At 43.8% G+C, this 27638-nt stretch overlaps 1 protein-coding gene across 7 annotated transcripts in view; it reads right to left on the bottom strand.

The window, feature by feature from the left end:
• Positions 1 to 4244: 4244 nt before the first annotated feature.
• The window catches only part of LOC106562832 (spectrin alpha chain, non-erythrocytic 1), a 73673-nt gene continuing 50279 nt past the window's right edge, over positions 4245 to 27638 (bottom strand). For 3 of the 7 annotated variants that reach the window (XM_014127867.2, XM_014127862.2, XM_014127866.2), the window contains 29 exons: positions 21507 to 21611; positions 21280 to 21312; positions 21131 to 21166; positions 20149 to 20196; positions 19123 to 19214; positions 18674 to 18818; positions 18124 to 18405; positions 17784 to 17981; positions 16982 to 17232; positions 16584 to 16746; positions 15711 to 15725; positions 13032 to 13163; positions 12650 to 12787; positions 12075 to 12179; positions 11479 to 11687; positions 11098 to 11340; positions 10629 to 10860; positions 10285 to 10444; positions 10049 to 10125; positions 9702 to 9911; positions 9326 to 9622; positions 8999 to 9111; positions 8275 to 8292; positions 6137 to 6191; positions 5850 to 6046; positions 5617 to 5670; positions 5284 to 5430; positions 4885 to 5032; positions 4245 to 4633 (listed from right to left, as the gene is read on the bottom strand). In XM_014127867.2, coding sequence (XP_013983342.1) covers positions 4508 to 4633; positions 4885 to 5032; positions 5284 to 5430; positions 5617 to 5670; positions 5850 to 6046; positions 6137 to 6191; positions 8275 to 8292; positions 8999 to 9111; positions 9326 to 9622; positions 9702 to 9911; positions 10049 to 10125; positions 10285 to 10444; positions 10629 to 10860; positions 11098 to 11340; positions 11479 to 11687; positions 12075 to 12179; positions 12650 to 12787; positions 13032 to 13163; positions 15711 to 15725; positions 16584 to 16746; positions 16982 to 17232; positions 17784 to 17981; positions 18124 to 18405; positions 18674 to 18818; positions 19123 to 19214; positions 20149 to 20196; positions 21131 to 21166; positions 21280 to 21312; positions 21507 to 21611 — 4029 coding nt within the window. In that variant the 3' untranslated portion in view covers positions 4245 to 4507. The remainder of the gene's footprint in view (positions 4634 to 4884; positions 5033 to 5283; positions 5431 to 5616; positions 5671 to 5849; positions 6047 to 6136; positions 6192 to 8274; positions 8293 to 8998; positions 9112 to 9325; positions 9623 to 9701; positions 9912 to 10048; positions 10126 to 10284; positions 10445 to 10628; positions 10861 to 11097; positions 11341 to 11478; positions 11688 to 12074; positions 12180 to 12649; positions 12788 to 13031; positions 13164 to 15710; positions 15726 to 16583; positions 16747 to 16981; positions 17233 to 17783; positions 17982 to 18123; positions 18406 to 18673; positions 18819 to 19122; positions 19215 to 20148; positions 20197 to 21130; positions 21167 to 21279; positions 21313 to 21506; positions 21612 to 27638) is intronic. The other 4 variants (XM_014127864.2, XM_014127868.2, XM_045689818.1 and 1 more) reach the window with 3 other exon arrangements.

Raw genomic sequence — 27638 nt, 5'->3', positions numbered from 1 at the left:
GCCTCCGTGACACAGAGAAGAGCAGTCTCAGTTGAATGCCCAGTCTTGAAACCTGACTGATTAGGATCAAGAAGGTCATTCTGAGAGAGATAGCAGGAGAGCTGGCCAAGGACGGCACGTTCAAGAGTTTTGGAGAGAAAAGAAAGAAGGGATACTGGTCTGTAGTTGTTGACATCGGAGGGATCGAGTGTAGGTTTTTTTCAGAAGGGGTGCAACTCTCGCTCTCTTGAAGACGGAAGGGACGTAGCCAGCGGTCAAGGATGAGTTGATGAGCGAGGTGAGGAAGGGGAGAAGGTCTCCGGAAATGGTCTGGAGAAGAGAGGAGGGGATAGGGTCAAGTGGGCAGGTTGTTGGGCGGCCGGCCGTCACAAGACGCGAGATTTCATCTGGAGAGAGGGGAGAAAGAGGTCAAAGCACAGGGTAGGGCAGTGTGAGCAGGACCAGCGGTGTCGTTTGACTTAGCAAACGAGGATCGGATATCGTCAACCTTCTTTTCAAAATGGTTGACGAAGTCATCCGCAGAGAGGGAGGAGGGGGGAGGGGGAGGAGGATTCAGGAGGGAGGAGAAGGTAGCAAAGAGCTTCCTAGGGTTAGAGGCAGATGCTTGGAATTTAGAGTGGTAGAAAGTGGCTTTAGCAGCAGAGACAGAAGAGGAGAATGTAGAGAGGAGTGAGTGAAAGGATGCCAGGTCCGCAGGGAGGCGAGTTTTCCTCCATTTCCGCTCGGCTGCCCGGAGCCTTGTTCTGTGAGCTCGTAGTGAGTCGTCGAGCCACGGAGCAGGAGGGGAGGACCGAGCCGGCCTGGAGGATAGGGGACAGAGAAAATCAAAGGATGCAGAAAGGGAGGAGAGGAGGGTTGAGGAGGCAGAATCAGGAGATAGGTTGGAGAAGGTTTGAGCAGAGGGAAGAGATGATAGGATGGAAGAGGAGAGAGTAGCGGGAGAGAGAGAGCGAAGGTTGGGACGGCGCAATACCATCCGAGTAGGGGCAGAGTGAGAAGTGTTGGATGAGAGCAAGAGGGAAAAGGATACAAGGTAGTGGTCGGAGATTTGGAGGGGAGTTGCAATGAGGTTAGTGGAAGAACAGCATCTAGTAAAGATGAGGTCAAGCGTATTGCCTGCCTTGTGAGTAGGGGGGAAGGTGAGAGGGTGAGGTCAAAAGAGGAGAGGAGTGGAAAGAAGGAGGCAGAGAGGAATGAGTCAAAGGTAGACGTGGGGAGGTTAAAGTCACCCAGAACTGTGAGAGGTGAGCCATCCTCAGGAAAGGAACTTATCAAGGCGTCAAGCTCATTGATGAACTCTCCAAGGGAACCTGGAGGGCGATAAATGATAAGGATGTTAAGCTTGAAAGGGCTGGTAACTGTGACAGCATGGAATTCAAATGAGGAGATGGACAGATGGGTCAGGGGAGAAAGCGAGAATGTCCACTTGGGAGAGATGAGGATTCCAGTGCCACCACCCCGCTGGCTCGATGCTCTAGGGGTATGCGAGAACACGTGGGCAGACGAAGAGAGAGCAGTAGGAGTAGCAGTGTTATCTGTGGTAATCCATGTTTCCGTCAGCGCCAGGAAGTCTAGGGACTGGAGGGTAGCATAGGCTGAGATGAACTCAGCCTTGTTGGCTGCAGACCGGCAGTTCCAGAGGCTGCCGGAGACCTGGAACTCCACGTGGGTCGTGCGCGCTGGGACCACCAGGTTAGAGTGGCAACGGCCACGCGGTGTGAAGCGTTTGTATGGCCTGTGCAGAGAGGAGAGAACAGGGATAGACAGACACATAGTTGACAAGCTACAGAAGTGTTGTTTCTTGTATTATTGTCTCCTGTGTCTTTAGAGAACTGTTTCACTTTGATATCCTTTTTCTTCTGTCCTGATTTTCTCTTTCTTTTCTTCTGTTAACTAGATATTCTTTGTTGTTCTTCGTTAGCTAGCTAGCTTCTTCCAAAAGAGTCCCTAGCAACTGCTTAGCAACTGGTAAACAATTCAGCTTGCTAAGATAACTACAATTTTATGAAAAATAGTTATTTTCAAAAGCCTATCTTCTTTGTTTGTTGCTTGTTTTTTCTCCTATTCAGTCTTGCAGTTTTCTTTTGCTTTTTCCGATGTACTTCACTCTAAAAACCATGTAAATTTCAATATTTGTAGGAGCTCATTTTTCAGCTCCTACATAAATGAAACTGATATATATTTTTATTTATCACAATTTTGTTTAACCAATTTTGGTCTTTAATGCAGGGCCGACAGACAAGTTCCTTACTTTCTCTCCCTTCCACTTTTGTGGTAATGCTGCATTAGTTGGTTGTAATTTTGGGTAGAGCAGACGTTTACATATGTCTGTGTTGTTAGCTGCATGTGTGACATAACTCCACCAGTCCTATTTCTGATATCATTTACAAAGACTATACTTAAAATTTTTGTATAAAAATGAAAGGTTTATCAATTAGTATATTTGAGTTTAACCACAATATTTGTTGTATTATTTGTTCTGTCTTTTCAGGTGAAATTGCAACCAACTTTCTATGGCTTGTACCGCGGTACTTTAAAAAAAGGCCGTTTTCTAAAAACATTTCTTGAAATAACAAAAAGAAGTGTAAACTGTAGCCATTTATTTCCATTTATAAATGGCTACAGTTTATTGGCCTAAGCGGGAGAGACCGACACCAAGCCACAGCAGAGAAGAAGGACCGAGCTAAACCTAAGTGATTTTCTTTATGTTTATTTTCTGTCTTAGTAAAGTTGTTTTTGCAGACTAAAACCTCCCTGTCTCTGTGTCAATCTCTGCACGCTCAACCCCACGGTTTACCACAGTATATAAGGACGTCCCTGTAGTCGGCTGCTAAAGACCGGACTCGGCTTCGGGAGATGCACTTAACTCACTGATGTCCTGCACAAGCTAAATTACTCTGAATTCATTCATTTAGGAGATTAGGAGGCAAATGGCATCTTAAATGCACTTGATTAAAAGCAGCATTGTGCTGCTCTATTTGTTGATTTATCAAATGATTTTGATTCAATTGACCATGAATGGTTGCTAGCTAGACTCAGTAACATTGGTCTCAGTGAAGGGTCAGTAAATTGGTTTAGGAGATCTCTTTCTGACAGAACACAATGTGTATATGCTGACAATCATAAGTCTAGCATTCTTGAGATTAGTAGAGGTGTGCCCCAGGGTTCCATTTTAGCTCCTGCGTTGTTCTCAATTTTTATTACGGATCTGGGAAATGGGATACAACTGTCGAAGTTGCATCTATATTCATATTCTCCTTCTCTGGTTCAGGCTGTTAAAGAGCTCCAGACTGCTTTTCAGTCACTGCAGGCCTCCCTTTATGGTTTCAAACTGGTCTTGAATGTAAAAAACAAATTCATGACCTTTACCAGAGCTAGAACTCTGCCAAAGAACGTTAGCATTGTCACATCTGGTGGCTTATCCATTGAAAAAGTGTCATCCTATAAATACCTAGGTATATGGTTGGATGACAAGTTGTCCTTTAAAGTTCATATGGATAATCTTGTGAGGAAGCTTAAATTGAGATTGGGTTTTTATTTTCGTAATAAGGCTTGCTTTCCACTTATGACTAGGAAGCTTGTTCGGGCCACTTTTTACAAATGCCAAGTCACTCACCCACCCTTGTACCAAATGGTGGGTTGGACTTCACTTTATATGCGCAGAAAGCTACATTTGTACATGTTCATCTACAAAACCCTTTTGGGTAAACTCCCTCGGTGGTCTGGTCTCCTTCACCACCAGCAGTTACCATACCCGGTCTGCTAGCTGGTTGCTTATATTCCCCAGGACATTTACAGTATTAGGCAAGACTGCGTTCTCGTCATGTGCACCAGAGGCATGGAATAGTCTACAATCCATGCTACAACTAGATATGTTAGTGCCACTGAATGAATACATTTTTTTGATGGAAGGCTGTTAAGAGTGTAAATGTTTTTTTTTTAGGCTGGATCATGTTGTTGAATTGTATTGTTCTATGTTTTAATTCTGTAATGTATTGATTGTTTCTGCCTTCTTGGCCAGGTCTCCCTTGAAAAAGAGACTCTGGCTCTCAATGGGCTTATCCTGGTTAAATAAATAAAAACGAGTTAAAATGCTTTTGAGATGTTGAAACATCAAATGTGTATTTATTTATTACTCCATAGGTACTGAAGACTGGTTATTCAGATCTCCATTGCTTGTTACTTTTTATACTGAACTAAAACAAAAGTGGATTCATGTTGTAATAAAAGGTACAGAGAAGACGTTTCCAGTTCTAACCAGTAGTGTTTATTAAGCACACAACAGTCCTTATTGTGATGTTATAGCAGACCGTCTCTATGGGTTATTAAATCCAGTGAAAGCACTAAAACATTCAAATGGAGACAGATTCACTAGGCAGCTAAGCACAAAGAGTGAGAGATATAGGTACAGATAACTATGGAGTATTCTAGTGTCAGAATCATGCCGTTTCAGACGTGTATTTGTGTGCGCCAAACGCATCCCGATCGGTTACTGGCAGGCAAGGGATCAGTTGACGAAAAGCGAGCGGGTGAATTCAACAAAGTCGAAGGCAGAGGGCATTTCCCGGCCCTTGCTGTCTAGGTAGGGCTTCATGTGCGAGATGCAGTAGTCTGCCTGTTCCTTGCTCAGGTTCTAAAAAAAGGGGAGAAACAAGAAGAGATTGTAGGAGATGGGCAGGTATTTCTTCAGAGGTTTTATGCACTTTTAAGTTTTGATAAGTTATTTAAGAGCCATTTATAAATGCACAACTTTTATGGCTGCAGCTCATTTTCATAATTAATATTCTGGTCCTATTCAATCTATTCAATCTTTTCCATAGCCACTGTGACTGAAAAACAGCCTGGAGTCAGAATGTGGTGTAAGGAAGGTCGGCGTATAAGTACCTGGTAGAGCTCCTCCTTGGTGACGTAGGGCTTGGCATCGACGCTGAGGGCTCGGAAGGCGCTCTCAATCTCCTCGCTGGACTTTACGTTCTCTGTTTCGCGGCTGATCATGAAAGCCATGTACTCCTGCAAGGACACGTTGCCATCCCTGGAACACACACACAAAACCAGTTAGCCATAATAAAGCAGCTGAAGAAAGGAAGCCATAACCCAAAGAATCAAAAAAATATAAACATCAAAATACGAGGCAAACCACTAACACACCCATTCTGAGTAATGATAAAGTAACATTCTTGGGAAGGTTTAATTGTTTTTCAAATAGTATTCCAACAAGTGATTGGCCTGATGAAAACCCCCAAGTAAAGTTGACTGAATCTGAATAGAGCTCGGGTTCCTGACCTGTTGGGATCGACCGTGTCGAGGATGGACTCAAACTCGGGGTCTGGTTCTCCCTCCTCCACCATTGGCAGGTCGTAACCCAGCGAGCGCAGACACGACTTGAACTCCTGATGGTTTAAACGGCCAGACTTCTCTTTGTCAAAATGCCTGGGGAGCAAAGGGAAAGAGAAAATGGTTGAGGTTATTAAGTTCCTTCACCTAACTAAGCACAAAGGGAGAGCTTCTTTGCATTTCAGCCTTGCAAGCTCCTTTCTCCCCCCTACACTGTCCTGGTTCCTTCACCTAAGCTACTTGGTATGACCAAAAGGTACAGTGAAAATGGCCACCACTCACTTGAACATCATGCTGAACTCCTTCAGGGCATCCTCTGTCACTCCAGTGGTGTTCCTGCAGTAGACAGATATGACCAGATTAGGGATGAAGGAACGCTTTGGCCAAAATAGGTTTACTGCTTGAACATCTATAAGGGCTATCAACATGGGAGTTTTTAGTGTGTAAGAATGTTTTTGTGTTTATACATTACGTGTGTGTGTGTATGCTTGCGTGTGCGTCTCCCTCTCTCTGACCTGGCCTGGATCTGCTGCTCCAGGTTGTGCTGCATCCTCATGCCTAGTTGGTCTAGCTGGTCCCACTGCTGGGCCAGGCCCACCGTGCTGTGTTCTGTGTACTTGTTGTCCAGGATCAGGGCTTCCTCCATGGCCGCTCCCAAGTCCTCTATCTTCTTCAGCTGGCTGCGCATGGCCCGGATCTCCTGGTGCTTACGCTACAGAGTGCGAGTGACACAGGTGAGGCCATGCAATGAAATAGCCAAAATGGTTGTCTACAGCATAAATGACAAGGGTTTCTTTCTTACCTTGGTTGCCTCAAGCTGTGATTCCAAGGTTCCGGACTCTTCTACCATACAGGACCTAGATGTATATACACAAGTGTCAGGGGAGAGGAGAATTCTATGCTGATGAAATATTGGGATAAACAACATGCCATAGCCATCAAGATCAGGTGAGCCAGTCAGTCACATACGCGCAGTCTCAGACAAATACACACAGTCTGCACACGCACCAATTTGGTAGTAGGAACCAGTGGTGTAAAGTACTTAAGTAAAAATAAAGTACTACTTAAGCAGTTATTTTGGGTATCTGTACTTTACTTTTTATATTTTTGAAAACTTTTACTTTACTACATTCCAAAGTAAAAAAGAATGTACTTTTTCCCTGACACCCAAAAGTACTTGTTACATTTTGACAGGAAAATGGTCCGATTCACAAGAGAACATCCCTGGTCATCCCTACTGCCTCTGATCTGGCGGACTCACTAAACACAAATGCTTGGTTTGTAAATTATGTCTGAGTGTTGGAGTGTGCCCCTGCATATTCGTCAAAAAGACATTTGTGTCATCTGGATTGCTTAATCTAAGGAATCTGAAATGGTTTATACTTTTACTTTTGATACTTAAGTATATTTAGCAATTACATTTACTTCTGATACTTAAGTATATTTAAAACTCAACACTTTTAGACTTTTACTCAAGTCGTATTTTACTGGGTGACTTTCACTTGAGTCATTTTCTATAAAAAGGGTATCTTTACCTTTACTCAACTATTGAGTACTTTTTCCAGCACTGGTAGGAACCCTTGGATTCTTAACCACAGATCCAACTTCATTCCTACTCTATGATTCATTCTCATTTTGATAATAAGATCAAATTCATACATTTGAATATACCAGTGGCGTTTCAAGAGATTCCAAACAAATCTTGTAATTTACAAATAACCAATGATTTTTGTAAAGAAGCAAAGTAAATGTTTTTATGAAACCATCTTCAAATTTCAGAGAACATAAGGCTGGAAACATTTGGTAAATTAAAAAAAGTAGGGAAACAGAAGTACAAAACAGTAGTAAAAAGAACAACTGTTTCCTTACACTCAAAATGTTCAAAGCCATCCATTTCCCAAGAAATGTCACTGGACTTACCTCAAATGGTAGAAAAATGACTCAAAAAGTACAAAGAAAAACTACAAGAAATCCCAAATACACTGGCCTTCGCAAAAAGCCAATCAATCCATGCCAAAGAAGCCAACTGATAGCTGTGGTAATCTATACCATGGAGGTTAGGGCTACAGTGCACAGGGCTGGAAACTACATTTTACTTTGAATCTGTTGCGAATGAAGTAACAAATTCAGCTCAGAAAGAAATTACAATGTTTCAAGTGCAGTGTCCGCGTTTTGAAGTTTCCACCCCTGAATTTGGTGAAATAATTTTTTTTCCCCAAAAGTCATTCCTTTAAAACAGTGCTCAATGTAGTCAGACTTGAAAAGAGTATGCAGACCAATCATGAGGTTGATCTTAGTTTCAGCGAGCTACATTGCAGTAAAGTTAGTAGATGAAACTGAGCATACCGAGCCCAAATGGTGGGTTTTAAAAGAGCATGAAGACACGCAACCCAGAGGGCATGATGGAAGTAATGATAGGAGAAAAAGGAGAAAGGAAAAGACCTTCCGGAAAGATCATCACTGACTTCATACTGAAAGACACGGACAACCCGTCGATAAGCTATGCTATTCAGAGAAGGAGGATTTAAAAAGAGAGTAAATAATAATAGATAAGAAAAGGGAGCAGCATACACAAGGAAATTATACAAAGATGAAAACATTTTACAAAAAAGGACAAGGCATACAGAAATAAAGGGCGTACACAATATATAGATTCCTTAAAGTGAAAGTGGTCCAGTTTTACCTTCAATTTCTTCACGTGGTGACAGTTACCTGGTGGTTCTATGTAAACAACATGTATGATGCAACAATTTTCCACGACTTGATACCAAACCTGCAGTGGCTCATCAACAAACCTGATTTGTGGAAAGTGCCATCAATCCAATCTACACATCTTTCAGATCACAGACCTTGATTTCATCATCTTCGCATTATATTGATTTGACCCAACTCACACAGTCAGACACACAAACACACAAGACAGTAAAATGTGATATTAACCCATCCAGAAGATACGTCCTGATAAGCAAAGTGATTCCCAAGCATCAGCGAGGTAGCAGCAAGAGAGGGAAAAAGTGGGAAAGGGGTGTGGGGGGGGGGGGAAGAGAGAGAAAGAGACAATGGTTAGAAACACTAGGCAGGGGCACAATGGTCATTGCGTGATTGCCCTCTAACAAACACAGAAATACAGTGTGAGCACAGGTACATCTGCAGTATGATCCGTTTTCAGTATGAAACATTCACAGATCACTTGTGTGGTTGTGTAGAAGTTGTAACAGTACTCCCCATCCATCCACCCACAACCCAAAATACACAAATCATGCTTTGCCTGTGGCCTATTCAGTGAGGAAAAACATTCAGAGCATTGCAGACAGAAGTGTGTTGTGTACAATAGACAAAACTGTTTCTGGTGGAATAGAGCACCATGTCAGTTTCATACAAATCTATCTGCAACCTGTTCACTCGTCGATGAATAGCACCATGTTCTCTATGGCCAGAGAACAACAAAGTGGCAGAGAAAGACAGGACATACATTTCTGAGTAGCATGCACATTTAAAGTCCAGGTAGCTCCATTGATTTCTTATTGGGTAAGGTGATGCATGTACATTTATTTGGATTTTAAAATGGAATTATATTAACATTCTCCCATCCTATTCCTAGAATATACAAATATATCAAATAGCGAGTGCACTGCCTTCCTAGCACAACAGATCCAGACCCTACCTGGTCTCCTGCAGCCACTGGTGGAATGCGTTGGCATGCTGCGCAAACTCCTGCCGCAGCTTGTCGTTCTCCTCCTGCCTCCTCTGCTCCTTCTGCAACTCTAGCTCTCGTTCCTATATAGATGAATGAATGAATGAAGTGCTTCCCAGACAAAATGCAGATTCCCCTCTGTATTAAAATAAATGTTTCCCAAATGCTCTGTGTGATCACCCGCCAACGTGGCTACTGAAAATCTACCCAAATGTGGCAAGTGTTAATTTCCCACCCTGTTGGAGATACAGCACAAACAGATCATCTGGGACCAGGCTACCTCCCACCCCTCTTCACCTTGATGATCTTCTGCAGGTTTCTCCAGGTCTCCTCCAGGGCCTCCATGGTGAACCAGGTATAGGGGTTGGACACCACCTGGTAACTCTTAATCTGCCGGTCCAGCTCAGCCAGCTGGTTGAAGTCAGCCTGCGCCGAGCTCAGCGACGAGCGGAAGGCCTCGTGGGCATCGCGCAGAGCCCGGATCTCCTCCAGCGAGTTGCAGCGCACCGGGTCCGTCAGGTCCTCCTCTGCATTCTCAAACCAGCTATTGAAGGCCGATGCCTTCTTGGCAAAGGTCAGGAACAGGTCTTCCACCTGGGGGGGGAGGGCTCGATTCAGTGAGGTTTGACGGACCATAATATGAACACCAATTGTAGTCATTAAGATATCCTACCTTCCTGAAGTGATCCTGGGCCTCCAGCAGCTTCTTCTTGCGAGCCTGTGAGTTGTCTAGCAGCTGGTTCCAGCGCTTCATGAGGGCGGCGTGGCGGGCCTCAATGGCCTTGGACTGGACGTGCTTGGCCGCCAGCAGCTGGTCCTTGAGGGCCGTGATGTTGGTTATGCCCTCCTGCTGGAAGGCCTGAAGACCAGCGTCAAACGTCTCCTGTAGACCCGAGGAGGGAAGAAGGAACATGAGGCATGGGAGAATGTGTCTAGCTGATGTGTGGTGAGCTTTCTGGCAGAAAATGGCGGCCGTGGCATCACTCATTTATTTGGGAGATACACATTGCTACACCGTACCTGCTTAGTGAGCAACGTCTGCACAGAGGAGAGATCTCGTCCGTAGTCATCAGTCTTCAGGCTGTTCTCCTTCTCACCTGCACAAACAACCAGACCGTACAGATTGAATAATGCACTCAAATACACATCCTTTCATCTTTTGTGAAAACTTCAAGTTAATTCACCCTCAAGAAACTGATGAGTTTAAAGACTGAACACAACAGTAACAGTATTATTGAGAACCCCCTCTCACGTACCGATCCAGGACTCCACCACGTCGGCCTTCCAGTTGAACTGCAGGAAGGCAGAGTTCTCGTCCAGCTTGGCTTTCCTCATGGCAGCGGCCCTCTCCAGCTCAGACACCTTGCCCCGCAGGGACGTCATCTTGGCTGAGATGCTGTCCACGTGGTGGTTGTTCTAATTAAGGGACAGGGACACAGACACACACAATATGCATTTAAAATTAGTCTGGGATAACAGCCAGTCTAGTGAAAGTGTAAATTGTGAAAAAATAAAAATAAAGTGTCAACATGTTCAGTTGGTACCTGGTCTCTTAGTCATAACATAGAATTTGTACGGTCAGTGTTTGGCTGAGACGTACCTTGTTGATGAGCTCGTCTCCGTTGGAACACACATCATTCACTCTGTCCCTGTGCACGGTGAAGTCAGTCTCAAACGCCTCATGCTTCTTCAACAGGCCCTGCACTGCGGCCAGGGTATCCCCGTAGTCTTCGCTTCCCACCAGATTCAGCTTCTCGTTAATCCAGGCTTCCTCCTCTTCAACATTCGCAACAAACTGCTGGTATTCCAGCGACTCCTCCAGCCTCTGTCCCCTGATCACACATACACAAAAAAACAACATTATCAACGAATTCCTAAGATAATGGTGTTTCACCTGTGTGTGGTGAGCATGTTCATTTGTGCTTGTATCAGATTGGGCTGGGACGATACCAGTATTGCGATAGTATCAGAATATGTGTGTCAGAATGTGTGCGCGTTAGTCAGAATTTGTGTGTGTTAGTGTATGTGTATCAAAATGTACCTGTGTGTGCGTGTGTGTGTCCTCTCACCTTGCTGCAGCCAGGTCCTTCAGCTCCGTCCAGTGCTCCTCAAACTGGCCCAGCCTCTGCTCAATCTCCTCCTGGCCGATGGTGTTGTCATCAGACAGCTTCTTCCCAGTGTCCTGCACAGACTGGATGGCTGGCTCGTGGGCCCCCAGCTCAGCCTCCAGCCTCTTGTGTTTCTTCCTCAGATTCTGCACTCCTGTCAAATCACGTCCATAGTCCTCCGAACTCACTAGCAATTTCTTTTCTCTGAATGGAGATTAAAGAGACGAAGAGAGAAAGAAAAAAAGAGAGCGAGTGTGTTAGTAATTGACCTCAATGTCTCCAACAACCCTCCAAGACATTATCTTGCATCCATTCCTCCACAACTCCAGGGGGTGCTCTTACTTTATCCAAGACTCCTCATCGTCCAGGTCCCTGAAGAACTGGTGCAGGCGGTGAGACTCGTTGAGCTTGGCGCGGCGGCCGGCAGCCATGCTCTTGATCTTGGCGAAGCGTCCGTTGACGGCGTTGCGCTTGTCCTTGACCTGGGTGGGGTCGAAGGCTGTGCTGGCCGTCAGGCTGTCGGCCTGGCCATTCAGGTCCTTCAGGCGATCCTGTAGACAGACGGAAGACATTCAACGCAAAGCTCAAGCCCGTACTGGTGGAGATCTTTAGTGATTTGTACGAAAAACGTTAAAAGACAGACGTTATGTAAGAATGATAAGTTCAATATCCGACGCTTGACCAGAGGTTTCAATGTCGAACCAAACTGAGGCAGTGTCACCTTTCAGCCAGTCATCATTTAACACGGAAGTGTACAGATAACGGATTTCACATATAGCATTTCTAACATTAAGTACATCAAGGACCCCAGCTGAGGCCAGACTATCATTCAGCCATTTTCAGACGAGGCCTTCCCCTGGTCCAACTGAAGAAGCTCAGTCCCATGATGGTGGTGGCTGTAGTTTAACAGTGAGATATGTGGACGTAGGATACATTACCTCATGAGCAGAGATGTCGGCTTCCAGAAGCTGGTGTTTCTTCAGCAGGTTGTTGACTGAGGCCAGGTCTTTGCCATAGTCCTCAGAGGCAAGAAGGGCCTCGACCTGCAGAGAAAAACAAGAGAGAGGAAACAAAAATAATTTAGTGAACGGTAGTTCCTCATCATCTTTGTTTTCAGAGAGCATTTTCCCCAAAATTATTTCTCAGCATCTTTTATTTTTACTATAGCACAGGTAGGTGAACGAGTTAACGCGTCAAATCCAACTATTTTAAGCCCATTTAAAATCCGTCTAACATTAACTAAATGGCTGGAAACAAACTCAGAGGTGATGTCTTTTTGGGTGTCTGTTCAGCAAATCAAACCTCTCCTTTTCTAATCTTACTGACTATCTGTGCAGGTCTCAGATAAATCCTATTAAACATCAGGGTTTTCAGTACTGAGTACATGCTTTCATGATAAACCAAATATCAGCATCTTTAACTTCTGAGAATTGTGTGGTGGATGGGAACCTTTCATGAAAGTTATCTAATTTTTACATCTAGATGTTTTTATTATTTTGTCATTTGTTTTTACCTCAGATAGCCAGAAGTCAAAGTCCTTGATGCCAGTGTTGAAGTTCTGCTGCTTGTTGGCTTCCTTGAGCTTCTGGCTCTTCTCTGCTGACTTGTTCACCAGGAACTGCCACTGCTCATCCAGGGCACCGAGACGCGACTAAAGAACACATGCACAGTTTTGGACTACTGACAAAAACAGTAGATGTTGAACAAGGCAATAATCAGTTCACGTTGCTTGAATGGCATAGAAAGAGAATGTATTTAACATTTGTCTGCAATGTGATCACCATGTTTTTCTCAAAGGCTTTTGTCCTTGAAGTGGCTTTGTATTTGTATGTAAAGAACATATTTATAAGGTGTGTGTACAGGACAAGTAAGATGTTTAGAAACTGTGTGTGTACCTGAACTGCGTCCTCACTGCCGGCGCAGGCCCCTCTCTGGATGAGGGCGTTTCCTGTGTCGATGACCCCACGGATGCGTTCTGCGTTGGCGTGCAGCTCCGCCTCGAAGGCCTGGTGCTTCTGGTGCTTACTCTGTGAGCGCAGGCAGGGGAAGGAGGGAAGAGATGGGGGAGAGAGAGGGAGTGAGAACCATGGAGTATAGAGAGCCAGTGGGTTGGTGCTGGATGGGTGACATCTTCCCTTGGATTGTGTGAAAGCACAATCCGGTAGGCTACTTAGATACGTGTTGGTAAGGGTTGATGTACAATTGAAAAGGTAATTTAGTCATTTAGCAGATGCTCTTCTATAGAATAAGTGCATTCAAATAAGGAGGCAAAGTATACAGTGATTTTGGAAAGTATTCAGACACCTTGACTTTCCCCACTTTGTTACGTTACAGCCTTATTCTACAATGGATTCAATTGTTCCCCCCCCCCCCACTCATCAATCTACACACAACACCCCATAATGACAAAGCAAAAATTGTTTAGACATTTTTTTTACATAAAAAAAAAAAAACATTCACATTAGTATTCAGACCCTTTACTCAGTACTTTGATGAAGCACCTTTGGCAGCAATTACAACCTTGAGTCTTCTTGGGTATGACACCACAAGCTTGGCACACCTGTATTTAGGGATTTTCTCCCATTCTTCTCTGCAGATCCTCTCAATGCTTCGGTACCCTTCCCCAGATCTGTGCCTCGACACAATCCTGTCTCAGAGCTCTACGGACAATTCCTTTGAATTGGTTTTTGCTCTGACAACTGTGGGACCTTATATAAACAGGTGTGTGCCTTTCCAAATCATGTCCAATCAATTGAATTTACCACAGGTGGACTCCAATCAAGTTGCAGAAACATCAAGGATGCATGCACCTGAGTTAAATTTTGAGTCTCATAGCAGAGGGTCTGAATACAGGGCCTGTTTTATTTTATTTGTAATAAATTTGCACACATTTCTAAAAACCTATTTCGCTTCATCATTATGGGGTAGTGTGTGTAGATTGCTGAGGATTATTCTTTTTTAAATCCATTTTATAATAAAGGCTGTAAAGTAATAATGTGGAAAAAGTCAAGGGGTCTGAATACTTTCCGAAGGCACTGTATATATTAGAATGGCACTTTTTAAAATACGCTTCATAAGTGTCAGTCCTTTTTCACACATGTTTATGTTTGTGCGTAGAGAGTGAATATCTCCTATTTGGGGCTATTGATTATGCAGGGCTCGACATTAACGGTTGTCCGCTTGCCTGGGGCAAGTAAAATAAAATGTTGGACTAGCAGATTATAGATTTCAGTTTGAACAAGTATAAAAAATAAAAATAAATTATTCACAATATCAAACATTTAGGCTACTCCGATCATAACTGGATGCAATGTTTTGCTCACTGTCCTCCCAATCTCTGCAGATCGCATTGGAGTATAATTATTGTAGGCCTGCATTGACAGTGTTTTTGAGATCAAAGCGAGCTTAGCTGCGTTTGCACATTTGTTGATAATAATAGCTAGTGAGTTATTTGCCCAGTTCTAGATTTTTGGTCAGCAATGAAAATCATGAAAGAGTAATGGTGTGTGCCAGTGGGCCGTTGCCACAGGAGAGAAAGCGCGCTAGAGAGTAAATCGCTCAGCAGGTAAAACAGACTAACTAGATAGCCAATTCAAAAAACAGTGTAGTTTTGGCTGGTTATCTCGTTAGTTAACTATTAGCATGCATTAATGTCATTGTCATGTCTGATGTCCTAAAGTAAATTTCCACCGGCAAATGGCCAAAACGCAGTTGATACATGTATGCAGTTGATGAAACCAATGCTACATTTTCCAGTTGTAAAAAGTCTCTCGAGGACTCAAAATTGGCTATGATTCTCCTCTATTCAATACTGGCCATGTAATTCTGACAAGGTAAAAAAAAAGTTCAAACACCACCAAATGAGGACAGACAATGTGTCGGACTGACTTCTACAGGACAAGACACCTTCAAGGTGACAAACAAAATGGAGATGGAACGGACCCACAACGGGGCCGCGACAAAATATATTTTTGAAGATACCTACAAGATGAGAGGGTCTTTTAAAAACTAATTCCACACTTTGTTTTTACATAACCAGAGATTGAGAGAGGTAGAGAGCAGACAAAAACCACTTATGCGAGGTGTCGGAGCTATCCTTGATGTTACTGTGTTTGCTGCTAAAGTGTGGTTTTTGGTTACAACCATGAATGCGGCTAGCTTAAAAAAAGGCAAGGCACATTAATCTCTCTCTCTCATGTTTAAATACATTTGGCAAGATTTATAGGACTATTTTTTTTACAAAAAAAGCAACAATATGTGGAGCAAGTTTGAAGATGACCTAACTGCAGACAAAAAAATTATAATATAGAAGCCACAACCAGCAACAAAAAGAAGTGACATTTGCTAACATGGAAACGACTGCAGTCATATACAAACATGTGCAATGATGGCACAAGATGGGGGAAAATGAAGACATGTATGAAACCCATACAAAAAAAAAAAAAAGCAGGCACTTGCGAGTGCAGATGAACACGTAAAATACGGGATGGCATTCTACACACGTGTCTACAACAGACAAGGCGACAGAAAACCTACTTTGGATGTTAGTTTAGCAGACACACTACTCAACTTACCAGCAGCTTGGACAACTATAAACGAGACAAAAACAGAGGAGAGATTCAGTCCCATATAGACACACATGGGGGTTGGTTCAGTAGGTACAGGTAAGGGGGCATTGTAGTCATTAACAGGGAGCAACAATACATTTACACAGTATTAAAACTGCAGTATTGAAACCACTGACAAGTTAGATGTAAATTAACTTATATTAACAAAACACTCGCCCACCCTCCCCCAAAATCGGTTTACCATCTTTTGAAACCAAAATAAAATGCCTTGTAGTTCAGGTTGTGGAGGAATTACAGTGGGGTTGCCAACATTTTTAAATAAATACATGTCTAAAAAAAAATACAGTATAGAATTATGGCAACATACAAATGCTTGACAAAGATGATTTGAAAAAAAAAATGTTAGAGTAAATGTATTTATGGGTTTTAATATGAATTCAAGGTTATTTGTTGATGTAAAAATCGACATTTATCAATTTTAAGGTTAAACCGTTAGATTTGGGGTGGGTTCAGCAGAAATTCTGAAAAAAGGGTGTTTCAAGTCATTATTTGATCATGATCTTTTGATCAAGTCAAAGTATTTCATCTGACAAGAATAAAAAAAAGCTGCCCCTAACCACTGACAGAGAATCAGATATTTGTTATCCTACTAATGGTTATGGGGTAGGGTAAACTGACCCTAGATCAGTGGTTAGGGGGCTTAGGGGAAGCCTATAGAGATGGTTAGAGGGTGTACGTCCCATGCTGAAAGCCCTCCATGGCGCTACCGATTGCTATCTGTCTTTTGTGGCAAGTGTGCCCACAATCCATCTCTATGGTTCAGCCTTGAAACGCCAAGGATGGAGCCTGTCATTGTGATATTCTTAGCCAATCCTGTACCTGGATGTTGGTGGGGTCCTTGTAGGACTCGTCGGTGGCCGTCTGCAGCTTCTCGCTGATCCAGGCCTCAATCTCATCCACATCACGGCTGAACTGCTGCAGGGTCTGGGACTCGCCCAGCTTGGAACGCTTCTCAATCATCTGGGCCTTCAGACGGCGCCACCTACAGACCGGGAGGACAAACGCAGGCAGGCACAGTTACACTAGGGCAATTCCATGGTAATGGAATTACGCTGAGACTTTAAAAAGTATGCCAAACAAAAACCATTGATTTCAAAGTTTAACAAACCATATATTTTAAAGTCTCAGTGGCCAATTCCATGGTAACGGAATAATGCTAACAGATACACATATGCAAAGTTGCACAGATGGTCATCTAAAGAGAAAGCTAGAGTGACCTGTCCAGGACTTCGTTGCGACGTTTGAAGATCTCAGGCTTGGCGTAGTGGTCAGCACCAACCAGCTGGTCAGCAAAGGACTGCAGGGCAGCGATCTTCTCCTCCTGCACATTGATGGCCTTGTCAAAGTCCTCGTGTTTCTTGATGAGGGCCTCCACGCTGTCCAGGGAGTCGCCCTTGTCGTCGCTGGCCAGGAAGGCCTCGCGCGCTGCCATCCAATTCTCAGCCTGCTCACAGTCACGGTTGAACAGCTGAGGGAGGAGTGGAGAGAGATTACTCACTAGGATAAGTTGTATACTGGCTAGGCTAGTAATTGACGTCGTCTCGAGGTTGTGTGTAGTATAATTAATACATTTTTATTCCATTGGTTGGCAGCACACAAACTAGATTAGGCCTAGTTCATCAAAGGCACACTGTCAAGTCTGGAGCAAATGAACCTAAACTAACGTAGACACACCAACATGTCCTTAAGTTTAAATAACCAAAAGCCACTGAGACGAGGTGTTTGTTTTTGCAAGGCTTAAGGAATGATCTGCCACCCTTTCGTGCCCCAGAAGGTAAACAACAGGGGGGTTTCTAAGACTGCATCATTTAAAAAATATATTTTTATTGAGGTTTTATGCTGTGTAATTTCATTTACTTAAATTAATTTAACTAACTTATGGTCAAACATTGCCGATTTGCGAGCTTGGTGTGTGTGCTGTGTCCCTGTATGGAGGCAAGCGCCGTTTCATAGTTTGTTCTACAGTGTTAATGATTGAATTAATGTGTCTGTCTGTGTCTGCGCATGCGTGTCTCCAACCTGGAGCTCCAGGCACTGGTCGAGCATCATGCGCCTCTGGACCCAGGCCTTCTCCAGGTCGGCCCTCTCGTGGTCCAGGGCCTCCAGCTTCTGCTGGATCTCCGGACTGGCGTAGTGGCCTCGTGCCAACAGCTGCTGTCCAAACTGCTCAAAGGCCTGGAAAGTGCCCGCACGGGCGTCGATCTCAGTACGGTGCTCCTGGAAAGAGAGAGAGAGGATGGACTAGATGTTTGTGTGTGTCCATATGTGGAATCGGGTTCACCTGGTGTGTCCACAAGATACAGGGGATGGACGGTACAAGTGCTTGTGTGTGCATCTATGTGTGCTCATATACCAGTACCTGGTGTCTCTCCAGCAGGGCCTCAGCCCCGGTCACATCTTTGGCCAGTTCCTCTGAGGAGACCAAGCTTCGGATGCCGTTAATCCAGGACATCAGGTCCCTGAAGTCGGAGAGGAAGCGCTGCAGGTCGTGGGAGTTGCCCAGCTTGTCCTTGCGCTGGTCGGCACGCGCCACTAGGCTGCTCCAGGCCATGTTGAGCTCTGTGCACTTCTCCTGGATGTCGTCCACAGCCTCCGGATGGGACTGGATCAGACGCTCCGCCGTCTCCCCCAGAGACTTCACCTGGAACAGGGGAGAGGAAGGCAAAGATCCGCCTAGGGTTATTACTTTCTTCAACCTTTTTTTTAGTCCCTGTGTGTTTGGATGGTCCTGCTCTTACTGAGACGCAGTATCTTCTTGAAGAAGGACGATCGACACAGTAGATCAATGCATGCGTGTGTGTGTTTCTGCTCACCTCATCTTCAAGACTTTGATCAATACTGACCATCCGCTAATCTAAATGGCAACTGAAAGTGTGTGTGTGTGTGTGTGTGTGTGTGTTACCGCTCACCTTGTCTCCCAAGGCGGCCAGGTCTCTCTCAAAGCCCTCATGTTTGCGCTGCAGAGCCTGAACGCTAGCCAGGTCGTGGCCGTAGTTGTCTGTGTTCAGGGCCTGGTTCTTCTCCTCGATCCACTCCTTGGTCTCATCCGCATCCCTGAGGAAAACAAGCAGCCATTTAGTTTTTCATTTCACACCAGCCATTTTGTTCAGTGTGTTAAATATTAATGTCCACCAACTTTCTCCTTGAGGTGATCTTGGTCTTCATCAGGAACCTACATGGGCTAATACATGTGTCACCTTAAACACAGATGTCTGTGTGCAGACTTTAATGTGCAGGTTTTTTCTGCATCTGTTTGAACATAGTGTGTATGTGCACTTCATATGCCTTCTGTGGATGTGTGCGACCATATATATGCGTGTGCATGCATAGATGTTATATGGATGTGTGTTGTGTGTACCTGTGGAACCTCTGCACCTCGTGGGCACTCCCCAGCATGTTGCTTCTCTCCTCAGCCAGCTGCTGTAGGGACCTCCAGCGGTTGTTCAGCTCCTACAAACACACCCCCGGACACCATTATCATCCAATCACAGAGGTAGACAGAGCTTCTCCAGGATCCAATAACTCCCATGAGGCCTTTGCCAAGGTTTCTTGAACCCAGTGCTCCAATTTAGCCGATTTAAATTGAGTGAATGTTTAAATGAATTGATAAATGACTTATTTTCAGGATATTATTTGATATATAGACTCTTGTTTGCATATCCTTCCAGGTTGGGATACATTCCATTTCAACTCAATGAATCAAAACAAAATGACTTAATTTATTAGATGAATTTGAACTTCTCTGAATTGACTGAGTTACAATGGAGTCCAGTGGAATGGAGCCCAATCCTGGTAATGTTGAGCAATGAGGGTCTTAAACTGGTATCAGTTGTGAATATAAATTGTGAATATAAATTGTGAATCAGTAAAGTGCTCATTGATTCAGGTTGTGCTCCATGTGTGTTTGATAGACAGACTGGTGTAAAAGGAGGCTGTTGGATAAAAGGGGTTGGTAACGAGGAACATGGAAAGTCAGACTGGGAGATGGATGAATGTCGATACACAGGATGGAGAAACAATGGAGAAAGAAATTACAAAACGCTAGGGTAACAAAATATGGTGTTGAGGCATATTTCAATGCCTTTTGTACCAGCCATCCTTCATTTCGAAAACAAATAACAATGGTTAAAGGAGAGGGGGATGAGACAAATGAAAACAAGGCCATTCAATAACATCGGCGACATGATGAGAACAAAAATACGACGTAAGGACTGTATACACGGACAGAGTCCAGACCGATGATGGACAAGACAATGGAACCACAGGGTGACCACGTTGATGAAAGGGTTAGTCTCCAGAACGAACACGATGCAGGTATGAGACAAGCCAGGATGACAAATGCGAGGGAGGAGGGATGTGGGGGGCTAGTCTTCAAAAATCTTACCTTGATAGTATTAAAGTTAGCCGTCGTTTGAACAGCCAAGCGTACATTCTACAATCAAAGGTGAAAAAAAATCAGAGCAGAAAGGAGGACAGGAAAAGGGGGGAGGAAGGGAGGGGGATTGGGACAAAAACACCACACCAGTCAAGAGAGGAACCATATTAGCACAGCAGGGGGTAAAGACAGACCATGTCTTTACACTGTTGCCCAAAAGACAGCCGGCACCATCAACATGGCGATAGAAGACCAGCAGGTCCCAAACCACCAAAGGACCACCATTACCATACATGCAGTGGAGACGGAAACTTAAGCGCTGACTAAGTTACTACAGCTCAAGGCAAAAGTTAATATTGGGTTCATGTGTAGGCTGCGTCAACAAAGATGCATATAATACCGTCTTCTAGCTAAATCCATCTATGGGTGTGTCAACATGTGTCTGCTATGTGTTTTCACCTGTTTTAGCTGTAATGAGAAAGGTAATTTTGACCTATTTATAACCCTACACATTTTTGTTTACCCAATGAAACTAATACCTTATAAACGGGTAGCTAGAGTAAACAAGTAAACAGGTTCACTAGAGTAGCTTGTGAACAGTAGAGTACTTCTAAATATAGAGTAGTATATAATAATATATTGAATGGTGAGTGATAAGTGCCAGGTCTTCCATTCATTTGTTTATCTCTTGTTTGTTAACAAGTATGTCTTACATTAACTGATGCAAGGTCCTATGAACAAGGCTGAATTAGTGGGCATGAATCCAAGATTCAGGTTCATTCAAATATTTTTGACAGTGTCAAAACCCCAATGCAGTTCAATCATGCTCAGGTTCAAATGACGACAAGTCCAGATTGACAGGCTACATGCTGTCCAATCTTTTATGGAGGAAAAAAAAAGACATGGTCTGACTAAAAGGATATAGTTTGGGAGACAAAATGCTTTGTTTGGATATCCATGAGACTATGTTGATTGGTCAAGACTTTCTTACCTTCCATGGTGAAGCATTTTTGGAATCGGTATCATCCTGTTGGAACAAAGAGGGGAATTTGGGTTACATACATGACAGAAATAAACATTCTAGATACATTATACTGTTAATGAAATCAAAATGTATTGAAACTCAGGAGTCGTCTTTACCTTGCCAGGAACGGAACCCACCATTACTTGTTCCTGGAGTAAAAAAAAAAAAAAAGTTAAGTTACAAATGTTATACACTGGTATAGCTGGAAAGTGAATACCTTTGCTATATTTCAAACAATGTAAAATACTTTCACACAAATACTCACGTAATAACAATTGCTTCATAGGCTTTCATATTTGACAAATGAAATATGACATATCTCTGCATTAGCGGGCTACATTACCTGAGCTTGGACCATGTGTGCCTCCTCTGCCATTAGGCCCTCAGACTCCAGCTCAGATGCTACCTTGTTGATGTCCCTCAGACGAGACTCGTTGGCCTTCAGGTCCTGGTGGACACGCAAGGAGAAGAAAGACCGTCACTACACAACTCACACACATTTTATTCACCAAGGTACTGGTCGAGATGGGTATGGTATATACTAAGGAGGACTGCAGTGCACGTCACATTTCCATGTGTTCTAGTATGCACACATTATTAATGGCTCTGCAACCGGAATATGGAAGCTAATTGGAGTCAAATCAAATTTTATTAGTCACATGCGCCAAATACAACAGGTGTAGACCTTACAGTGAAATGCTTACCGGCAAGCCCTTAACACTTATTCTTCTTAAAACTGCATTGTTGGTTAAGAAAGTATTTACTCAAATAAACCAAAAATAAAAACAAATAATTAAAGAGCAACAATAAAATAACAATAGTGAGGCTCAATACAGGGGGTACCGGTACAGAGTCAATGTGCGGGGGCACCGGTTAGTCGAGGTAATTTAGCTAATATGTACACTACCGTTCAAAAGTTTGGGATCACTTAGAAATGTCCTTGTTTTTGAAAGAAAAGCTAATTTTTTGTCCATTAAAATAACATAAAATTGATCAGAAATACAGTGTAGACATTGTTAATGTTGTAAATGACTATTGTAGCTGGAAACAGCTAATCCAAATGTATCATTTTAAAAAGGCTAATTGATCATAAGAAAACACTTTTGCAATTATGTTAGCACAGCTGAAAACTGTTGTCCTGATTAAAGAAGCAATAAAAACTGGCCTTCCTCAGACTATTTGAGTATCTGGAGCATCAGCATTTGTGGGTTCGACTACAGGCTCAAAATGGCCAAAAACAAAGACCTTTTTTCTGAAACTCGTCAGTCTATTCTTGTTCTGAGAAATGAAGGCTTATTCCATGCGAGAAAATTCCAAGAAACTGAAGATCTCGTACAACGCTGTGTACTACTCCTTTCACAGAACAGCGCAAACTGGCCCTAACCAGAATAGAAAGAGTGGGAGGCCTCAGTGCACAACTGAGCAAGAGGACAAATACATTAGTGTCTAGTTTGAGAAACAGATGCCTCACAAATTCTCAACTGGCAGCTTCATTAAATAGTACCCGCAAAACACCAGTCTCAACGTCAACAGTGAACAGGCTCAGGGAAGATTGACCCCAAACTTTTGAAAGGTAGTGTACATGTAGGTAAAGTGACTATGTATAGATAATAAAACACAGAGTAGCAGCAGCATAATGCAAATAGTCCGAGAAGCCATTTGATTAGCTGTTCAGGAGTCTTATGGCTTGGGAGTAGAAGCTGTTTAGAAGCATCTTGGACCTAGACTTGGCGTTCCGGTACCACTTGCTGTGCGGTAGCAGAAAGAACAGTCTGACTAGGGTGGCTGGAGTCTGACAATTTTTGGTACCCCCTCTGGCATCACCTGGTATAGAAGTCCTGGATGGTAGGAAGTTTGGCCCTAGTGATGAACTGGGCCATACACACTACCCTCTGTACTGCCTTGCGGTCGGAGGTCGAGCAGTTGTCATGCCAGGCAGTGATGCGACCAGTCAGGATGCTCTCGATGGTGCAACTGTATAACTTAGAGGCTCTGAGGACCCATGCCAAATCTTTTCAGTCTCCTGAGGGGGAATAGGCGTAGTCATGCCCTCTTCAAGATTGTCTTGGTGTGTTTGGGCCATGATAGTTTGTTAGTGATGTGGACACCAAGGAACTTGATGCTCTCAACCTGCTCCACTACAATCCCGTCAATGAGAATGGGGCGTGCTCAGCCCTCCTTTTCCTGTAGTACACGATCATCTTTGTCTTAATCACATTGAGGGGGAGGTTGTTATACTGGCACCATAGTGCCAGGACTCTGATCTCCTCACTACAGGCTGTCTCATCGTTGTTGGTGATCAGGCCTACCACTGTTGTGTCGTCAGAAACTTGATGGTGTTGGAGTCGTGCTTGGCCATGGGTGAACGGAGTACAGGAGGAGACTGAGCACGCACCCCCGAGGGGGCTCTGTGTTGAGAAACAGCGTGACAGATGTGTTGTTACCTACCCCTACCACCTGGAGGCGGCCGGTCAGGAAGTCCAGGATCCAGTTGCAGAGGGAGGTGTTTAGTCCCAGGGTCCTTAGCTTAGTGATGAGCTTTCAGGGAACTATGGTGTTTAACGCTGAGCTGTAGTCAATGAATAGCATTCTCACGTAGGTGCTCCTTTTGACAAGGTGGGAAAGGACAGTTTGGAGTGAAATAGAGAATGAATATAGGGTTTCTGGGATAATGGTGTTGAAGTGAGCCATGACCAGCCTTTCAAAGCACTTCATAGCTACAGATGTGAGTGCTACGGGTCGGTAGTCATTTAGGCAGGTTACCTTGGTGTTCTTGGGCACGGGGACTATGGTGGTCTGCTTGAAACATGTTGGTATTACAGACTCGGTCAGGGACAGGTTGAAAATGTCAGTGAAGACACTTGATCAACGCATGCTCGGAGTACACGTCCTGGTAATCAGTCTGGCCCTGCAGCCTTGTGAATGTTGACCTGTTTAATATTGGACTTCGTGCACCAGCTGTTATTTACAAATAGACACAAACCGCCACCCCTTGTCTTACTGGAGGCAGCTGTTCTATCTTGCCGATGCACGGAAAACTCAGCCAGCTGTATGTTATCCATGTCGTCGTTCAGCCACGACTCGGTGAAACATAAGATATTACAGTTTAATGTCCCGTTGGTTGGGTAGTCTTGATCGGAGTGCATCCATTTTAATATTCAATGATTGCACGTTGGCTAATAGGACTGATGGTAGAGACGGATTACCCACTCACCATCTGATCCTTACAAAGCACCCTGACCAACATCCCCAATATCTCTTCTTCATGCCAATTATGGGGATTTGGGCCTTGTCCGGTGTCTGAAGTAAAATATCCGCGTCCGACTCGTTAATGAAAAAATATTTGTCCAGATCGAGGTGAGTAATCGCGGTACTGATATCCAGAAGCTCTTTTCGGTCATAAGAGACAGTGGCAGAAACATTATGCACAAAATAAGTTACAAATAATGTGAAAAAACACAAATAGCACAATTGGTTAGGAGCCCGTAAAAAGTCAGCCATTTCCTAAGGCGGCATTCAGCTCCCATACATAAAATGTTTTTTTTTTTTTATTGACCGGCACAAATACCCACAGATCAGCAGTCTAACGGTCTCTAGGAACTACCAGGCATGGATGGGATTCTTATGAGAAAATACCCTCATACTGTCTAAAATATAGTACAGTGCATTCAGAAAGTATTCAGACCCCTTGACTTTTTCCAAATTTGATACGTTACAGCCTTATTCTGTTGGGATGTTTTTCAGAGGCAGGGACTGGGAGACTAGTCAGGATCGAGTGAAAGATGAATGAAGCAAAGTACAGAGAGATCCTTGATGAAGTCCTGAGCACTCTGGAGCAGGTTCTCAGACTGGGGGCGAAAGTTCACCTTCCAACAGGACAACAACCCTAAGCACACATCCAAGACAACGCATGAATGGCTTCGGGACAAGTCTCTGAATGTCCTTGAGTGGCCCAGCCAGAGCCCGGACTGGACCCCGATTGAACATCTCTGGAGAGACCTGAAAATAGCGGTGCAGCGATGATCTCCATCCAACCTGAGATGATCTGCAGAGAAGAATGGGAGAAACTCCCCAAATACAGGTGTGCCAAGCTTGTAGCGTAATACCCAAGACGACTCAAGGCTGTAAACGCTTCCAAAGGTGCTTCAAAGTACTGAGTAAAGGGTCTGAATACTTATGTAAATGTCGTATCAGTTTTTTTTAATTGTAATACATTTGCAAAAAATAATGTTTTTGCTTTGTCATTATGGGGTATTGTGTGTAGATTGATAAGGGGAAAAAAAACAATTTAAATACATTTTAGAGTAAGGCTGTAACATAACAAAATGTGGAAAAAGCCTAGGTGTCTAAATACTTTCCAAATGCACTGTATATTCTACAACCACTAACTTGTCTCTTACAAGTGGAGTGCACTTAAACAGAGTTCAACTGACAGGCTTTCTTAATGCTTTTTGGTTCACTAAAGCCTAGGGCTAGGAATTGCCAGGGTCCCCACGATAGGATATTATCACAATACTTACAGTTGAAGTCATAAGTTTACATACACCTTAGCCAAATACATTTAAACTCAGTTTCACAATTCCTGACATTTAAAAAAAAAAATCCCTGTCTTAGGTCAGTTAGGGTCACCACTTTATTTAAAGAGAATGTGAAATGTCAGAATAATAGTTGAGAGAATTATTTATTTAAGCTTTTATTTCTTTCACCACATTCCCAGTGGGTCAGAAGTTTACATACACTCAATTAGCATTTGGTAGCATCGCCTTTAAATTGTTTAACATGGGTCAAATGTTTCGGGTAGCCTTACACAAGCTTCCCACAATAACCTGGGTGAATTTTGGCCCATTCCTCCTGACAGAGCTGGTGTAACTGAGTCAGGTTTGTAGGCCTCCTTGCTCGCACACGCTTATTCAGTTCTGCCCACAAATTTTCTTCAACTTTGGAAGTATGCTTAGGGTCATTGTCCATTTGGAAGACCCATTTGCCACCAAGCATTAACTTCCTGACTGATGTCTTGAGATGTTGCTTCAATATATCCACAACATTTTCCTCCCTCATGATGCCATCTATTTTTTTAAGCGCACCAGTCCTTCCTGCAGAAAAGCAGGAGAGATGGTGAGATGGTTCTTCGGCTTGCAAGCCTCCCCCCTTTTTCCTCCAAACATAACGATGGTCATTTTGGCTAAACAGTTCTATTTTTGTTTCATCAGACCAGAGGACATTTCTCCAAAAAGTACAATCTTTGTCCCCATCTGCAGTTGCAAACCATAGTCTGGCTTTTTTAATGGCGGTTTTGGAGCAGTGGCTTCTTCCTTGCTGAGCGGCCTTTCAGGTTATGTCGATATAGAGGTGTTGCTAACATTTACGACAGCAAATTTCAATGTACTAAAAAAAGAAGACGTTTTTGTCTTTTGAGCTTCTAGTCATGAAATCTATGCAGCCTACTCAATCACTTTTTATAGCTACTGTTTACAGGCCTCCTGGGCCATATACAGCGTTCCTCACCGAGTTCCTATCGGAACTTGTAGTCATAGCAGATAATACACTGCTCAAAAAAATAAAGGGAACACTAAAATAACACATCCTAGATCTGAATGAATGAAATAATCTTATTAAATACTTTTTTCTTTACATAGTTGAATGTGCTGACAACAAAATTACACAAAAATAATCAATGGAAATCCAATTTATCAACCCATGGAGGTCTGGATTTGGAGTCACACTCAAAATTAAAGTGGAAAACCACACTACAGGCTGATCCAACATTGATGTAATGTCCTTAAAACAAGTCAAAATGAGGCTCAGTAGTGTGTGTGGCCTCCACGTGCCTGTATGACCTCCCTACAACGCCTGGGCATGCTCCTGATGAGGTGGCGGATGGTCTCCTGAGGGATCTCCTCCCAGACCTGGACTAAAGCATCCGCCAACTCCTGGACAGTCTGTGGTGCAACGTGGCGTTGGTGGATGGAGCGAGACATGATGTCCCAGATGTGCTCAATTGGATTCAGGTCTGGGGAACGGGCGGGCCAGTCCATAGCATCAATGCCTTCCTCTTGCAGGAACTGCTGACACACTCCAGCCACATGAGGTCTAGCATTGTCTTGCATTAGGAGGAACCCAGGGCCAACCGCACCAGCATATGGTCTCACAAGGGGTCTGAGGATCTCATCTCGGTACCTAATGGCAGGCTGTGCGGCCCCCCAAAGAAATGCCACCCCACACCATGACTGACCCACCGCCAAACCGGTCATGCTGGAGGATGTTGCAGGCAGCAGAACGTTCTCCACGGTGTCTCCAGACTCTGTCACATGTGGTCAGTGTGAACCTGCTTTCATCTGTGAAGAGCACAGGGCGCCAGTGGCGAATTTGCCAATCTTGGTGTTCTCTGGCAAATGCCAAACGTCCTGCACGGTGTTGGGCTATAAGCACAACCCCCACCTGTGGACGTCGGGCCCTCATACCACCCTCATGGAGT

The sequence above is a fragment of the Salmo salar genome, chromosome ssa11 (genome assembly GCF_905237065.1).
Source record: "Salmo salar chromosome ssa11, Ssal_v3.1, whole genome shotgun sequence".
Classification (NCBI taxonomy): domain Eukaryota; kingdom Metazoa; phylum Chordata; class Actinopteri; order Salmoniformes; family Salmonidae; genus Salmo; species Salmo salar.
Note: the sequence above shows the minus strand (reverse complement) of the source record. Positions and strands in the feature narration are given on the sequence as shown.